Source organism: Schistocerca serialis, chromosome 11 (genome assembly GCF_023864345.2).
Source record: "Schistocerca serialis cubense isolate TAMUIC-IGC-003099 chromosome 11, iqSchSeri2.2, whole genome shotgun sequence".
Lineage (NCBI taxonomy): Eukaryota > Metazoa > Arthropoda > Insecta > Orthoptera > Acrididae > Schistocerca > Schistocerca serialis.
In genome coordinates this window covers 177,084,089-177,102,776 of record NC_064648.1, presented here as the reverse complement: position 1 = coordinate 177,102,776, position 18,688 = coordinate 177,084,089, and the positions used below count along the sequence as shown (strand labels likewise).

The 18,688-nt window shown below is 44.7% G+C and overlaps 1 protein-coding gene across 1 annotated transcript in view; it reads left to right on the top strand.

Annotated features, from left to right (window-relative positions):
* The window catches only part of LOC126427257 (serine/threonine-protein phosphatase 6 regulatory ankyrin repeat subunit B-like), a 38,799-nt gene extending 27,283 nt beyond the window's left edge, over positions 1-11,516 (top strand). Inside the window, exons 3-4 of the mRNA XM_050089513.1 lie at positions 5,116-5,689; positions 10,969-11,516. Coding sequence (XP_049945470.1) covers positions 5,127-5,689; positions 10,969-11,452 — 1,047 coding nt within the window. The 5' untranslated portion in view covers positions 5,116-5,126 and the 3' untranslated portion in view covers positions 11,453-11,516. The remainder of the gene's footprint in view (positions 1-5,115; positions 5,690-10,968) is intronic.
* Positions 11,517-18,688: the final 7,172 nt, after the last annotated feature.

Sequence of the window (18,688 nt, the reverse complement as noted above, 5' to 3'; positions counted from 1 at the left end):
AAAATGAATTAATACAGTACTGGTACTCCAAAAAAATTTACATCCCGAAAACCACACTCAAAAGAAACTTCCTGGCAGATTAAAACTGTGTGCCCGACCGAGACTCGAACTCGGGACCTTTGCCTTTCGCGCGCAAGTGCTCTACCAACTGAGCTACCGAAGCACGACTCACGCCCGGTCCTCACAGCTTTACTTCTGCCAGTATCTCGTCTCCTACCTTCCGAACTTTACAGAAGCTCTCCTGCGAACCTTGCAGAACTAGCACTCCTGAAAGAAAGGATATTGCGGAGACATGGCTTAGCCACAGCCTGGGGGATGTTTCCAGAATGAGATTTGCACTCTGCAGCGGAGTGTGCGCTGATATGAAACTTCCTGGCAGATTAAAACTGTGTGCCCGACCGAGACTCGAACTCGTAGGAGGTAGGAGACGAGATACTGGCAGAAGTAAAGCTGTGAGTAGCGGGCGTGAGTCGTGCTTGGGTAGCTCAGTTGGTAGAGCACTTGCCCACGAAAGGCAAAAGTCCCGAGTTCGAGTCTCGGTCGGGCACACAGTTTTAATCTGCCACGAAGTCTCATATCAGCGCACACTCCGCTGCAGAGTGAAAATCTCATTCTGCACACTGAAAAGCTTAATATCAGGTCGAGGCCTACTTCATTGGGAATCTGGATATACTCTTTAAGTATGGACTTCAAATGTGGCATTTTAGTATGGTTCACGAAATTCCGATGCTCTTGGAGTATCCTCTGATATGTTGTTTCTTTTATGACATAAGGTAAGATCTTTTAATGTTTTACACGTACGAACATAGGGGCTTCCTGCGTCATAGCAGCCGCCAAAGCGCGGTGGCTCCTATTATGTGGCGCTCTCTGACGACTACTGAAACAAACCTATTTCTAACAGGTCGCGGGAAAATATGGCGAATGGTGGTTTGAAAAGCGTTACTTTCAAAGTAAATATCCTTTTACGCAAGTTGAACTATGTGCGAGAATGTACGATGAATTTCTTAAATCACAGAGCGTTTGATGACGAGCCATTTAGAAGTATTTCGAGCGCAGGAGACCGGACACTCATGTCGTTATTATCAGCAAATCCTTGACTTCCGGAAAGCGTTTGACCCGGTGCCCCACTGCAGACTCCTAACTGAGGTACGAGCATATGGGATTGGAGGCAAATTTCGCATTAATGTCGGTTTTCAAAGTATTCATGCTCTCGGTTATCATCTGCATCTGTCTCATGATAATTACCAATGGATCTAATCCCTGCTGCGTACTTGCTGTTACACCTCCAGCCGTGTCTACAGGGCGACCTGTTGCGCTATCTGTAGCCATCGGCCCTACAACACTTCTTACTGCTTCATTATCATCAGTGCTAACAGCTGAAGGCTGACGCGTGCTGCTTTGCTCTGCTTGACTCATCCTAAACATTGCCCTAGTTTAAACCATATAAATGTTCTACTGTCACTATATATAACTCCCTTCTACTGTCACTATATGTAACTCCCTTCACACAAGAGTACTACTGTGTCTACTTTCTTAAACTGAGGTACGAGCATATGGGATTGGTTCCCAAGTATGTGAGTGGCTCGAAGACTTCTTAAGTAACAGAACCCAGTCCTCGATGGTTGCTCGAGCGTTTGGGATCCTTATCAGGTCGGATTGAGGGAGGACGTAGAAGCAATTCAGAGGCGGGCTGCTAGATTTGTTACTGGTAGGTTTGATCATCACGCGAGTGTTACGGAAATGCTTGAGGAACTCGGGTGGGAGTCTCTGGAGGAAAGGAGGCGTTCTTTTCGCGAATCGCTACTGACGAAATTTAGAGAACCAGCATTTGAGGCTGACTGCAGTACAATTTTACTGCCGCCAACTTACGTTTCACGGAAAGACCACAAAGATAAGGTGAGAGAGATTAGGGCTCGTACAGAGGCATATAGGCAGTCATTTTTCCCTCGTTCTGTTCGGGAGTGGAATAGGGAAGTAAGATGCTAGTTGTGGTACGAGGTACCCTCCGCCACGCACCGTATGGTGGATTTCGGAGTATGTATGTAGATGTAGATGTGGTGCTACGGGAAGCTCTCTCTCCTCTGCGGTAGCTAATTTATTTGTGGAAAGCCGGCCGCGGTGGTCTAGTGGTTCAGGCGCTCAGTCCGGAACCGCGCGACCGCTACGGTCGCAGGTTCGAATCCTGCCTCGGGCATGGATGTGTGTGATGTCCTTAGGTTAGTTAGGTTTAAGTAGTTCTAAGTTCTAGGGGACTGATGACCAGAGATGTTAAGTCCCATAGTGCTCAGAGCCATTATTTGTGGAAAACTTTGAGGACAAGTTAGTGGACTCGACTAAAACTTTTCCTGGCACATTTCTGTGATCTATATTAAAGTGTAAGACGCGCAAAAAAGATCAACATTATGTGTGGAAGCTTATCTTCTCTTGCAGCTTATTAACCTTAGAGACCAATATTATTTGTGAAAGCTTTGCTTTTCTTGTAGCAACACCATATACATCAATTTTTCCTGTTTGTGTATCCAAGCGACTTAACTGTGATGTTGCTATTGGCTGACTACACCACGTGTCCTGTGGTCTGAGTATCCGCTGTCATCGGCTGGCGGGATCACGTGACGTGAGCTATGAGTGGCTTACAAAAGCGCATCGCAATCTCGATTACAATGGTTCGAAAAGTAACATGCGGTGTTTGGTGGAATTCGAATTTATACTGTCGTAAGACGAAAATATGCAGCGTACATGTTGCTGCGCATCAAAATTCTTTCCAAAAGGGGTTTTCTTCCCTGAGTTTCGTTTTCTAAAGTGCTGGGAAATTCTACGCCCGTATATAAAAACATAACCATTCAAAAGGATTGATCAGTTTTACAGTTCCGAGGGAAAATATACTGCCACTGAATAACACGGAAAAAGTGTGTTTTCATCCGGGAGAAAGTGTTTTTAACCGGGATATCCCGTAAAAATCCAGGATTTTTTTTCCTTGTCCATGTATACACCCTGAGACATTGCTGCACTGAAATTGTGCAGAAGTTATATTGTACTTATATATATACAAATCAGTTGGTTCTACTGAGAAATTCATGAATGGAGTAGGAGTTGGTCACCAATAAATCTTTTGGGCTTCTCTTAAACTGAATTTCATTGGTTGTTAAGTTTTTTCTGGCTGCTGGCAAGTTATTGGAAAGGTGTGTACCTGAATAATGAACACCTTTTTGTACAAGACTAAGTGACTTTAAATCCTTGTGAAGATTATTTTTATTTCTGGTATTGATTCCACGAATTGAGCTGTTGGTTTGAAAAAGTGATATATTTTTAATGACAAATTTCATTAAGGAATAAATATATCGTGAAGCAGTAGTTAGTATCCCTAGTTCCCTAAACAGGCTTCTGCAGGATGTTCTTGAGTTCACACCTCATGTAACTCTTACTGCACGTTTTTGTGCCCAGAAAACTTTAACTTGGCTTGATGAATTACCCCAAAAAATAATCCCATATGACATTATGGAATGAAAGTAAGCGTAGTATGCCAGGTCTTTCATTTTTATATCCCCTATGTCTGACACAATTCCCGTTGCAAATTCACAATCGTACTGCACCAAATTTAATGACTTACAGTGTATTAATAAAAAGATGTGCAAACTAAACTACTGGCCATTAAAATTGCTACACCACGAAGATGACGTGCTACAGACGCGAAATGTAACCGACAGGAAGAGGATGCTGTGATATGCAAGTGAGTAGCTTGTCAGAGCATTCAGATGCAAAGGTTTATCCTTTCAGAGCATTCACACAAGGCACCGGTGGCGACACCTACAACGTGCTGACATGAGGAAAGTTTCAACCGATTTCTCATATGCAAACAGCAGTTGACCGGCGTTGCCTGGTGAAACGTTGTTGTGATGCCTCCTGTAAGGAGGAGAAATGCGTACCATCACGTTTCCTTGATAAAGGTCGGATTGTACCCTATCGCGATTGCGGTTTATCGTATCGCGACATTGCTGCTCGCGTCGGTCGAGATCCAATGACTGTTAGCAGAATATAGAATCGGTGGGTTCAGGAGGGTAATACGGAACGCCGTGCTGGATCCCAACGGCCTCGTATCACTAGCAGCCGAGATGACAGGCATCTTATCCGCACGGCTGTAACGGATCGTGCAGCCACGTCTCGATCCCTGAGTCAACAGATGGGGACGTTTGCAAGACAACAACCTTCTGTACGAACAGTTCGACGACGTTTGCAGCAGAACGGACTATCAGCTCGGAGACCGTGGCTGCGGTTAACCTTGACGCTGCATCACACACAGGAGCGCCTGCGATGGTGTACTCGACGACGAACCTGGGTGCACGAATGGCAAAACGTCATTTTTTCGGATGAATCCAGGTTCTGTTTACAGCATCACGATGGTCACATCCGTGTTTGGCGACATCGCGGTAAACGCACATTGGAAGCGTGTATTCGTCATCGCCATACTGGCGTATCACCTGGCGTGATGGTATGGGGTGCCATTGATTACACGTTTCTGTCACCTGTTCTTCGCATTGAGGGCACCTTCAAGAGTGGACGTTACATTTCAGATGTGTTACGACCCATGGCTCTACCCTTCTTCGATCCCTGCGAAACCCTACATTTCAGCAGGATAATGCACGACCGCATGTTGCAAGCCCTGTACGGGCCTTTCTGGATACAGAAAATGTTCGACTGTATCCCTGGCCAGCACATTCTCCAGATCTCTCACCAATTGAAAACGTCTGGTCAATGGTGGCCGAGCAACTGGCTCGTCACAATACGCCAGTCACTACTCTCGATGAACTGTGGTATCGTGTTGAAGCTGCGCGGGCAGCTGTACCTGTACACGCCATGCGAACTCCGTTTGACTCAATGCCCAGGCGTATCGAGGCCGTTATTACGGCCAGAGGTGGTTGTTCTGGGTACTGATTTCTCAGGATCTATGCACCCAAACTGCGTGAAAATGTAATCACATGTCAGTTCTAGTATAATATATTTGTCCAATGAATAGCCGTTTATCATCTGGATTTCTTCTTGGTGTAGCAATTTTAATGGCCAGTGTATTTTGTATAAATTATGTCGTACAACGCAAGTGATATGCAACGCGTGTTTCAGTTGCGATTACAATGGCGGGTGCAAACGGTGAAAAAGGCAGTTTGGCAGACAACCTGGGCGCTCTGCTGGAGTCCGGGGTCGGCGCAGACGTGACTCTGGTCGTCGGGGAGTCGGAGCTGCCGGCCCACCGTACCGTCCTGGCAGCGAGGAGCCCGGTCTTCGCCGCGATGCTGGGCCGCGACACTCGGGAAGCCCAGACTGGTCGCGTCGAGGTGGCCGACGTCCGGGAAGCGGTGCTGAGGCAGCTGCTGCGTTTCGTCTACACGGACACGGCCCCACAGCTGGACAGCATGGCGGCGGAGCTGCTGCCCGCCTCGGACAAGTACGACCTGCCGCTGCTCAAGAGAAGGTGCGAGCAGGCGGTGGCTCGGGGCCTCACCGTGGACAACGCGGCCGCTGCTGCGGTCCTAGCCGGGCTGCACTCCTGTCCACTGCTGAAGAGCGCCGCTGTGGAGTTCGTCGCGAGCCATCCCCAGGTGATGGCCACCGAAGGCTGGAAAAATGCGCTGCTGCACGATGTCGAAATTGCAACGGAAATGTGTAGTTTGGTGGCGGCGGCGTCATCAAAATTAAGGTATGTAAAGTATGAGAGCTTTTCAATAAAGAAAGACAACATATCTTCACTCATCCTCATAATTTTGATGGTCCTTCTCGAAATATTGGCAACGGCCTTGCCGCAGTGGCTACACCGGTTCCCGTGGCATCACCGAACTTAAGCACTGTCGGGCGTGGTCTGCACTTGGATGGGTGACCACACGGGCCGCCATGCGCTGTTCCCATTTTTCGGAGTGCACGCAGCCTCGTGATGCTAGTTGAGGAGCTACTTGACCGATTAGTAGCGGCTTCGGTCAACAATACCATCTTAACGACCGAGAGAGCGGTATGCTGATCCCACGCCCATCCTATCCGCATTCTCCTCTGAGGACGACACGGCGGTCGGATGGTACCGGTAGGCCACTCGTGGCCTGAAGACAGAGTGCTTTTTTCCCTCAAAGTAGCCTCTCACGAATGTGATGCACTTGTCCCACCGTTTCTGCCAGTCTTCAAATAGGAGGGTCAAAATGGCTCTGAGCACTGCGGGACTTAACTTCAGAGGTCATCAGTCCCCTAGAACTTAGTACTTAAACCTAACTAACCTAAGGACATCACACACATCCATGCCCAAGGCAGGATTCGAACATCCGACCGTAGCGGTCCCACGGTTCCAGACTGAAGCGCCTAGAATCGCTCGGCCACCCCAGCCGGCCATCTGCAAACACCGTAGCTTTCATCTTCCTTTCACCAATTATATTTGCTACTGTACTCACTATATCATCCATCACTACAGTGAAGACTAATGGTGAAAGTGCACTTCCCTGCCTCAAACAATTCTTCTGTTCAGTCCAAGCTGATCTCTCTCCTCCCACTTTCACACAGCTCACACTTCCGCGGTACATTTCCCTTATCCTCCAAAATAATTTGTTTTGCTACTCCTCCGTTCTCCGGGGCTTCCCACACTTTGCTTCTACGTACACTATCGTACGCTTTTTCAATGTCCAGGAAGGTCTTTAATAAAGCTCTTCCATATCCATAGTGCTGTTGCTGCAGTTGTCTTAGAACAAAAATTGCCCACGGTGGAACTTCCTGTTCTGAGCCCGTGTTGCTATTCTCTCATTCTTCCTTCTAATTTTTCTCGAATGCGTGCTTCCAAAATTTTTTTGCCCAATGACTCATCAGTGTTATCCCCCATAGTCCTTGCACTCATTTCTATTTCCCTTCTTAAAAGATTCCCTTCTTCCAGTGTTCTGGGATCATTTTCTGTCTCCACACAATTTTTTGCTCGATATAGCCATTGTAACACCACCCCTCCTGCCACTCTCACCATCTCTACACTTAGCTCATCCAGACATGGTGACTTCCCTCCCTTCGTCATTGACTGGAAATCGTTGTGTTTGGCTACCCCCTTGGAGACCATTTGCAGCCATTGATGGACGTCGTTTCCAAACAATGGTGTCATGTCACCAGGCCAGAATTGTTCATGACTGGTTTGGAGAACATTCTGGAAAATTCGAGCGAACGATTTGGCCATGCAGTACGCCGAAATGAATGCCATAAAAAATTTTGGGTCATAATCGAGACATCAGTTGGTGCACAAAATCCTGGACTGGTAGCACTTTAGCAATTATGGATAGCTATAGAGCCTGCATGCATCAATATTTCTGAAGCGAACCACCAACAGCATTTTGAGTCCCTGCCATATCGAGTTGCTACACTATGCCAAAATAAAGGAGGTTCAACGCGATGTCAAGAGGTGTCTGGTGATTTTGGTCACCTCAGTGTATGTAGGTGTACACTGTTCGATCAAAAGTATCCGGACACCCCAAGAAACATATGTTTTTCGTATTAGGTGCGTTGTGCTGCCACCCACTACCGGGTACTCCATATCAGCGACCTCAGTAGTCATCAGACATCGTGAGAGAACAGAATGGGGCGCTCCGTGGAACTCACGGACTTCGAATGTGGTCAGGTGATTGGGTGTCACTTGTGTCATACGTCTGTACGCGAGATTTCCACACTACTAAACATCCCTAGGTCCACTGTTTCCGATGTGATAGTGAAGTAGAAACGTGAAGGGACACGTACAGCACAAAAGCGTACAGGCCGACTCGTCTGTTGACTGACAGAGACCGCCGACTTGAAGAGGGTCGTAATGTGTAATACGCAGACGTCTATCCAGACCATCACACAGGAATTCCAAACTGCATCAGGATCCACTGCAAGTACTGTGACAGTTAGGCGGGAGGTGAGAAAATTTGGATTTCGTGGTCGAGCGGCTGCTCATAAGCCACACATCGCGCCGGTAAATGCCAAACGACGCCTCGCTTTGTGTAAGGAGCGCAATCATTCGACGATTGAACAGTGGAAAAACTGTGTGTGGACTGACGAATCACGGTACACAATGTTGCGATCCTATGGCAGGGTGTGGGTATGGCGAATCCCCGGTGAACGTCATCTGACAGCGTGCTTAGTACCAACAGTAAAATTCGGAGGCGGTGGTGTTACGGTGTGGTCGTGTTTTTCATGGAGGGGGCTTGCAGCCCTTGTTGTTTTGCGTGGCACTGCCACAGCACAGGCCTACATTGATGTTTTAAAGATTCAAATGGCTCTGAGCACTATGGGACTTAACATCTGAGATCATCAGTCCCCTAGAACTTAGAACTATTAAACCTAACTAACCTAAGGACATCGATCAGAAATCGGTAGCTAAGGTAGAATATTCAAAATTTCTAGGTGTATGCATTGATGAGGGGTTGAACTGGAGAAAAAACACTGAAGATCTGCTGAAATGTTTGAGTTCAGCTACTTATGCTATTAGGGTCATTGCAAATTTTGGCGATATACATCTGAGTAAATTAGCTTACCACGCCTATTTTCATTCTCTGCTTTCGTATGGCATCATATTCTGGGGTAACTCATCATTGAGTAAAAGAGTGTTCATTGCACAAAAGCGTGTAATCAGAATAATTGCCAGAGCTCATCCAAGATCATCCTGCAGACACTTATTTACAGAGCTACAGATCTTCAAATGGTTCAAATCGCTCTGAGCACTATGGGACTTAACATCTATGGTCATCAGTCCCCTAGAACTTAGGACTACTTAAACCTAACTAACCTAAGGACATCACACAACACCCAGTTATCAAGAGATCTTCACTGTAGCCTCACAATATATATATTCACATATGAAATTTGTTATTAACAATCCGAATGAATTCAAAAGTAATAGCACTGTACATGGCTACAACACTGGGAGAAAGGAAAATCTTCACTACTCAAGGTTAAATCTAACTTTGTCTCAGAAGAGGGTAAATTATGCTGCCTCAAAAGTCTTTGGTCACTTACATAAGAGCATTAAAAGTCTGACAGATAGTGTAGTGTAACGACGTAAGTTTCTTATAAATGATTTTCGGTTGACATATGACCATGTGTAGACTTCGTCACCTACGTCAGTTACAACCCACTTCAAAATTATTTATATTATTTTTAAATTGTCTGAGAATGGTTCTTGAACGAAACTGTAAAACATCATTTGAGTCGTATGCACAGAATTACGTCAGTCGGGCCAATTGCTTTGCGTAAACTTTTTCAATTTAGATTTCGTTTGTTTCTCCTCAGAAATTATATTGACACACGTTATCTTGATTTAATCGATATTAGAATCACACATTGAATAAACTTTTGAGATTCAAAGTTGCGATGAACGCTGTCAAAATTCAATAATCTTGTCAAATATATTATTAATCCATTCACATAATTCTTCGTAAATAAATCCTCAGAACACGTATTTCAACTTTAGTAGCATCCACTGGTTTATTATCTTCCTACATACAGACGTGAACCTGAGCCTTGGCGAGACAAAAACTACCATTTTCAATAAGATTAAACTTCCTATGACATCATTGTTGTACAGAACATTACAAATTTTCATTTATTTTATTTTTTAGAAGCACGACGCAACAACTCGGTTCCAGGATCTTCTGTTGCTCTTTGGCTGTCGACCCGCGACGTATAGTGGCCAGCAATTTTCTCTCTGGTCCCGGCAGCGAAGATGCTGTCTCCGTTCGTTGCGCCACTCTCTCCGTACATGAAACATAAAAAAATGCAAAACTTTAGACAATTCACAACCATTACAAAAATATTACAAAAATACATAAACAAAACTAAATTAAACTTATATTCACCTGCAAACTGGGCTGACAGTGGTGGATGGGTGATGCTTCAATTTCGCCTCCCACTACAATAGCCATAGAGCATTTAAAAGGAAATTAAAAGAATTTCTTAACGGAATTTTTGGATATAGTAAGTGGGTAATTTCCCCAACCTCCCCCTCCCCCCCCCCCCAAAAAAAAAACATTAAAATATTAAGTGTCACGTAATATTTTGTGTAATGTAATATATTGTATAGATTCCGTTTATTAACCTGACATGTTCCACATCATTACTTAGTGTCGTATTCATGATATATGGAACAAGTACTAATCTAATCTAATCACACACATCCATGCCTGAGGCAGGATTCGAATTTGAGCGAACGGGTGGTTCCAGACTGAAGCGCGTAGAACCACTTGGCCACAGCGGCCGGCTGTTTTAAGCACCTTCTTGCTTCGCAGTGTTCAAGAGCAATTTGGGGATGGCGACTGCATCTTTCAACACGATCGAGCTCCTGTTCATAACGCACGGCCTGTGGGCGGAGTGGTTACACGACAATAACATCTCTGTAATGGACTGACCTGCACAGAGTCCTGACCTGAATCCTACAGAACACCTTTCGGATGTTTTGGTACGAGCCAGCCGGTGTGGCCGTGCGGTTCTAGGCGCTTCAGTCTGGGACCGCTATGGTCGCTGGTTCGAATCCTGCCTCGGACATGGATGTGTGTGATGTCCTTAGGTTATTTAGGTTTAAGTAGTTCTAAGTTTTAGGGGACTGATGAGCAGAGATGTTAAGCCCCATAGTGCTAAGAGCCATTTGTTTTGGAACGCCGACTTCGTGCCAGGCCTCACCGACCGACATCGATACCTCTCCTCAGCGCCGTACTCCGTGAAGAATGGGCTGCCATTCTCCAAGAAACCTTCCAGCACCTGATTGAACGTATGCCTGCGAGAGTGGAAGCTCTCATCAAGGCTAAGGGTGGGCCAACACCATACTGAAGTCCAGCGTTACCGATAAGGGCGCTACGAACTTTTGAGTCATTTTCAACCAGGTGTCCCGATACTTTTGATCACATAGTGTAGAAGTAGAAGAATGGCAGTTTTAAATACAGCATCTATGCCTTGTCATAATGAATGATGTGTTAATTATAGTGTACGTTGCAGGTCTGCATCCAAGGATGACGATGAAATGTTGGTGGAGGAACTGATCGAGGCAGCTGAAGATGGTGACGAGCAGGAAGTTCGGAAACTGATTGCGGCAGGGGCTCCTCTCAACGCAAAGGACGACAGTGGGGATAGCGCATTACACTGCGCTGTGCTGGAAGGACACGTGGAGGTCGTCAGGTGTTTGGTGTATGAAGGGGCCAACGTGAACATGAGGAACTCGATCCGGCAGACGCCTCTGCACTACGCTTCTTTCAGAGGTCACGTGGAGGTTATATGGCTGCTGCTGGGGGCATCGGCGCACATAGACGCACAGGACCACAAGGAGCAGACGCCTCTGCACGTGGCCGTGGCCTCGGGGAACCTGAGAGCAGTGAAGGCGTTGCTGGCGGCTGGAGCATCCAAGTTCAAGAAGGATCTCAACAATAAGGACCCTAAAAAGCTAGCCAGCTCATCCATGAGAGATATATTCGATGTTTTGTAACTGCTACAGTTTTTTTTCATCTTGTGTCAGTGAACTTCATAATAAAAAGAGTTTGAAATAATAATCATTCATTCCTCCTTTCTAGCTGCTGAAACCTACTTACCTATACACGGTGGTCCATTGATAGTGACCGGGCCAAATATCTCACGAAATAAGCATCAAACGAAAAAACTACATAGAACGAAACTCATCTAGCTTGAAGGGGGAAACCAGATGGCGCTATGGTTGGCCCGCTAGATGGCACTGCCATAGGTCAAATGCATATCAACTGCGTTTTTTTAAATAGGAACCCCCATTTTTATTACATATTCGTGAAGTACGTAAAGAAATATGAATGTTTTAGTTGGACCACCTTTTTCGCTTTCTGATAGATGGCGCAGCAATAGTCACAAACGTATAAGTACGTGGTATCACGTAACATTCCGCCAGTGCGGACGGTATTTGCTTCGTGATACATTACCCGTGTTAAAATGGACCGTTTGCCAATTGCGGAAGAGGTCGGTATCGTGTTGATGTATGGTTATTGTGATCAAAATGCCGAACGGGTGTGTGCTATGTATGCTGCTCGGTATCCTAGACGACATCATCTAAGTGTCCGGACCGTTCGCCGGATAGTATTATTTAAGGAAACAGGAAGGGTTCAGCCACGTGTGAAACGTCAACCACGACCTGCAACAAATGATGATGCCCAAGTAGGTGTTTTAGCTGCTGTCGCGGCTAATCCGCACATCAGTAGCAGATAAATTGCGCGAGAATCGGGAATCTAAAAAATGGCGGTGTTGAGAATGCTACATCAACATCGATCGCACCCGTACCATATTTCTACGCACCAGGAATTGCACGGCGACGACTTTAAATGTCGTGTACAGTTCTGCCACTGGGCACAAGAAAAATTACGGGACGATGACAGATTTATTGCACGCGTTCTGTTTAGCGACGAAGCGTCATTCACCAACAGCGGTAACGCAAACCGGCATAATATGCACTATTGGGCAACGGAAAATCCACGTTGGTTGCGACAAGTGGAGCATCAGCGACCTTGGCGGGTTAAATGTATGGTGCGGCATTATGGGAGGAAGGATAATTGGCCCTAATTTTATCGATGGCAATCTAAATGGTGCAATGTATGTCGATTTCCTTATTTATTGCAGTAATGTGGTATTTAGAGGTAATCACACTGTAACAGCATGCGTTCTCAGAAATGAGAAGTTCACAAAGGTACGTGTATCACATTGGAACAACCGAAATAAAATGTTCAAACGAACCTACGTTCTGTATTCTAATTTAAAAAACCTACCTGTTACCAACTGTTCGTCTAAAATTGTGAGCCATATGCTTGTGACTATTACAGCGCAATCTATCACAAAGCGAAAAAAGCGATCCAACTAAAACATTCATATTTCTTTACGGACAACACGAATATGTAATAAAAAAATGGTGTTCGTAAAAAAAATAAAATACGCAGTTGATACCCGTTTGACCTATGGCAGCGCCAGCTAGCGGGCCAACCATAGCGCCATCTGGTTTCCCCCTTCAAACTAGGAGAGTTTCGTTCTTTGTAGTTTTCTCGTTTGACGCTTATTTCGTGAGATATTTGGCCCGGTCACGATCAATGGACCACCCTGTATAAATAATAATCAATTGCCACATGTATTAAACAGCACTTGAGGATGGCTTGTCCGATTTGGCAGATTTTTTTTTTTTTTTTTTTTTTTTTTTTGTAATTGGCAGGAGAAGGTTTGTATGAAAATAAATTTTTGGAAAATAGTTCGGTAAAGTCGGAAATTTGGATAACAGGATCTCAGTGACAGAAATGGAAGGTTGGTTTGACAGTTCTGCTATCACGTGTTTTCATTAAAAAAATTTGACGCTCAGCTTGGCAGTTTTGCTGTCGCACGTTTTCAGAACAACAACAGATTCCTGGCGAAGAGTTCTCAGGCTTCCAGCCGGGTGGCGGTGTCTTCAAACTGCGACGTTTCGACGAGTGACATACTCATCATCTTCTGGCGAAGTGCCGAGACTTTGCGGATGCTGGTCCCTTTATACCTGCGGTATATATGAGTATGTCACTCGTCGAAACGTCGCAGTTTGAAGACACCGCCACCCGGCTGGAAGCCCGAGAACTCTTCGCCAGCTGTATACGTCGGGATAGCATACATTCACGTTAACAACAGATTCCTCATTGAATATAGATATTTTGCGAAAAAGAACAGAATTGAAGCGGTATTTCAGTGTGTTATCGTTGGATATAGTATCTCTGGTGTATTGCAAAGATTGAATTGATGTCACTTCGTGGTAATTTCGTGTGTTGCAAACATCCGATGAATTTCAGTTGTTGGTTTACTTAAAACATCCTGGCAGATTAAAACTGTGTGCCGGACCGATACTCGAACTCGGGACCTGGCGGAAGTAATGCTGTGAGGAGGGGGCGTGAGTCGTGCTTGGGTGGCTCAGCTGGTAGAGCACTTGCCCGCGAAAGGCAAATGTCCCGAGTTCGAGTCTCGGTCGGGCACACAGTTTCAATCTGCCAGGAAGTTTCATATCAGCGCACACTCCGCTGCAGAGTGAAAATCTCATTCTGGTGGTTTATTTCTTCGGATAAAACGCCACCAGTGAGGCTTCAAAATTTCGGTCTACACTCGACGCAAACCAATTAGAATGAGACAGACAAAGAGCGTAGACAGAATTTGGAGGCGGCTCGAATGAGAATTTCTCGAGCGCGCGATCCATTACGGCTCTGCAACAACGGATACAGTCGATTTTGACCCTCGGTTGGAGCTAAAGCACAAAAACAGACGGCCAAACGTGGCAACTCGAAATGAACTTTTGACGTTGTAAAGTTGATGCATTAAGTTGTTCTGAAAGCGGTGCTGATATTCAAGACAGTTAAAGCGGGTTAAGAGCTGTGCACTATCTGGGGAAGTTAACCTTCCACTACTGAGCAACTGTTTCACCAGGTATCCAGTCTAGCTTACCAAATTCCCAACTAGACTAACATTAATTATAATCTTTTAATAGTCATATTATGACAACCAGTGATATATATATTAAAAGAGAATTTAAATAAAAAGAAATAAATCAGTTTATATTTGGACATTTATTTTAACATTTATCATTGTTCTGCTAAAATTTCAGCATATTAAACTTGATTCATAACTGGTGCCTTATTTAGGATTGTGAAAATGTGAGTTTGTAATCTTACGGAACACATCAAATATGGAGCCAAGATTGGGAGACTGCATGTTGTGGCGTAGCAAGACAGCCACGCCACGGAAGTAGCCGAAAGGCACGCGTTTAGTTCACGCAGGCAAGAGATTGGTCTGTAACAGGATACGTAATGAATGCTATAAAGAAAAGTATGTAGCTTCTGGAATACTTAACTTTAATCCATCCTTGTGGTACATCGCTATTGACGATATAAGTGAGACTCCATAGATACATACAATGTTACTAATGGCGCCTTGCTAGGTCGTAGCCATTGACTTAGCGGAAGGCTATTCTAACTATCTGCTCGGCAAAGGAGCGAGGCTTCGTCAGTGTAGTCGCTAGCAAAGTCGTCCGTACAACTGGGGCGAGTGCTAGTCCGTATCTCGAGACCTGCCTTGTGGTGGCGCTCGGTCTGCGATCACACAGTGGCGACATGCGGGTCCGACATGTACTAATGGACCGCGGCCGATTTAAAACTACCACCTAGCAAGTGTGGTGTCTGGCGGTGACACCACACTGCATACAACACTGCATTCATAAAATAACACACAAAGAACGTTGAGACATATGCAAGAGGAAATTAACCACAACCAACTGATTCAATTTTCACCCAAAGAAGTAACGTTCATAGCGCAATCCTGTCCGTCATGAAATTACCACACACTGGTATACTAAATTCATACTAACTCTCTGTGAAATCTTCCCGAAAAGAATAGCTGAGGGCTACTTTGATGATTACACTACATGCTACACGTGGTCAACTTGGTTTACACAAAGAGTGTAACTCCACAATAATTTTGATAATTGAAATAAATTAGATCGAAAAGCAAATTACAAAAGAAAAACCTCGAACTGGTTATTAACGTCTTACTGTTAACCTGATGGGTCAAACAACTGTATAAGCACGTGGTAGTGGTCTTATAAAGTGGGTTGAACATAATGAAAAGTTGCTATATTGAAAAATATTGTCAAGACGAGACGTTATAATCTCACGCACATTCGCATTTAAGATTGATGATCTTAGTTAGAGTTACTGATCAACACGTGGTTCCACTTTACTCACAAAGTAGTGACAAAGCAACTACCGGAATATATTCTGAACTTCACACTGGAATTACACTGCCTTGCAATTTAAGATAACATTAGATATTTTAGAGCTAAACCTGAAATAAAGGTGATTAAATTTTCAGTTAGGCTGAACTTAAGAAATCCATTGTCCTGCGGACTTAGCAGACACGCGCTCAGCCGGAGATCTTACCACTTCAGACGCTCGCCACGGTCCCACAGCAACTGCCTACTGCCGAGCGTGCTTCCTGAGGGTGGCTCACAAAGACAAACGGAAGTGGCTAGAGGGGCAGCTTCCTATACCAACATGACAACGGACGGACAGAACCATACTAAGGATAGAAACCTCTTTGCTTTTAGGAAGCGTAGCTACCTGTTCCGACGTTGGTCCTACTGTTCTCTAGCAGACAGGCTTGTCTGCTAGCCTCAAGCATGCAACTACAAATACATTTGCTCATTCATACTCTCACGCAGAAGGGAAGGGGGATGACAGTATCTTATCATATACAGTATATAAAAGAAAGCAGATGTAGGTTCCGTATGAGACTGTGTGACATGAATTACATATAAACTGTGTTTTAAAGTGTAGTAGTGTGACAGACCGTTCTTGATTTTGTGTAAAAGTAACACATTCCACTGCTCAGTCTCCTCCCAGATAGTCAGAAACACCACAGTAAATTTAGAAGTGGACTGTATGCCGTAAATGACAACAGTTTTAAGAAATTAACATGAAAGGAATCCAACAGAGACCTTTCAACGTTCAGATACGACCCAACAGTCGATTACACAATGGATGAATTGGTCGACTGCGGAACAATGAACAGCGTTTGTCAACTTTGCAATGCTTTGAGGTTTCGACGACACAAACCACCAGAATTATGTTGCGCGAGCGGAACGGAAAAGCTACCACGACTGGCCCGCCACCAGAGCCGCTGGCATTGTTGCTTTCTGGCCGAGAACCTCTGAAGTTATTCACATGAATACTAAAAGAAGTACCTCGAAGAAAACGAACTATTGACACACAGTCAGTCGATAGGGGACGACAAATTGATTGCATATTTTTGGATTTCCAGAAGGCTTTCGACACCGTTCCTCACAAGCGTCTTCTAACCAAACTGCGTGCCTACGGAGTATCGCCTCAGTTGTGCGACCGGATTCGTGGTTTCCTGTCAGAAAGGTCACAGTTCGTAGTAATAGACGGAAAGTCACCGAGTAAAACACAAGTAATATCCGGCTTTCCCCAAGGAAGTCTTCACGCCCTCTATTGTTCCTGATCTATATTAACGACATAGGAGACAACCTGAGTAGCCGTCTTAGATTGTTTGCAGATGATGCTGTCATTTACGTCTTGTAGTGTCATCAGATCATGAAAACGACTTGCAAAATGATTTAAATAAGATATCTGTATGGTGCGAAAAGTGGCAGTTGACCGTGAATAAGGAAAAGTGTGATGTTATTCACATGAGTACTGAAAGGAATCAGCTAAATTTCGTTTACGCCATAAGTCAAACCAATCTGAAGGCTGTAAATTCAACTAAATACTTACGGACTACAATTACAAATAACCTAAATTGGAATGATCCCATAGATGATGTTGTGGGTAAAGCAAACCAAAGACTACGATTCATTGCGAGAACACTTAGAAGGTGCAACAGGCCTACCAAAGAGACTGCTTACACCACGCTTGTCCGCCCAATTCTGGAGTACTGCTGTGCGGTGTGGGATCCGCATCAGGTGGGACTGACGGATGACGTCGAAAAAGTACAAAGAACGGTAGTTCGATTAGTATTATTGCGAAATAATGAAGACAGTGCCACAGACATGATACGTAAATTGGAGTGGCAATCATTAAAACAAAGGCGATTTCATTGCGACGGGATCTTCTCATGAAATTTCAGTCACCATATTTTCTCCTGCGCTTGCCAACACACGCTGTTGGCACCCACCTACATACGGAGAAATGATCATCACGATAAAAGAAGAGAAATCAGGGCTCGCACAGAAAAATTTAAGTGCTCGTTTTTCCCGCGCGCCGTGCGAGCGTGGAACGGTAGAGAGACAGCTTGAAGGTGGTTCATTGAACCCTCTGCCAGGAACTTTATTCTGAATAGAATCACGTAGATGTAGATGTCACGTAGATGTATATCGATGCATTTCTTGCAGAGTATACAAAAGTACAACAGTTCTTTCCAAATGACATCGTCTGGACCGAAAACGAGGTTTTAACCCAATGTGTAACGTAAATTCTTTTTCGGCTGCATCACACTTCATATTGTAATTTTTACTGTATTTTACGGTTTTATAGACAAGATTGGCATGTATCCTTGATTAGAACTACTTAAATCTAACTAACCTAAGGACATCACACACATCCATGCCCGAGACAGGATTCGAACCTGCGACCGTAGCAGCAGCGCGGTTCCGGACTGAAGCGCCTAGAACCGCTCAGTCACAGCGGCCGGCTCGTTAGGATAGTATTATTTATTTAAGGAGTGTTCTTTATCGTATTGGGACTTGCGATTTGTTGGATCATGATTTCTTACGAATTGTTGTATTTCTGATCCTGCATTGTGGATTTCACCTCTGCCTTCGGGCCCTTGTGGTCTTTCTTATTTAGTAGACTCTGTCTTTCCGTTTGTGCTCTCAGATATGTCCTCTAACAGTTGCCTGTTCTGAAGTTAATTCTGTCTGACAGGGTTATATGTAATACTTCTATATCTCGCATTGTTGGTCAGCTCGGAAATTGGTGGTTGAGCGGAATTTCTGTACATGTAATTAATTATTGCCTGTCCTTTCCAGCGATTGGCTAAGTTGTGTTTCTGATGACAGACATGCTTGTTTATAGCTGCTTATTCTATTGAGTCTCGAACGCATTTAAAAGCGTGTCTTTTACTGTCTGGAAGTCAGTTTTGTTACTGTTCAGTTCGTCTTCAGTCTAGTGCTCGAGATACTTAACACTGAAAG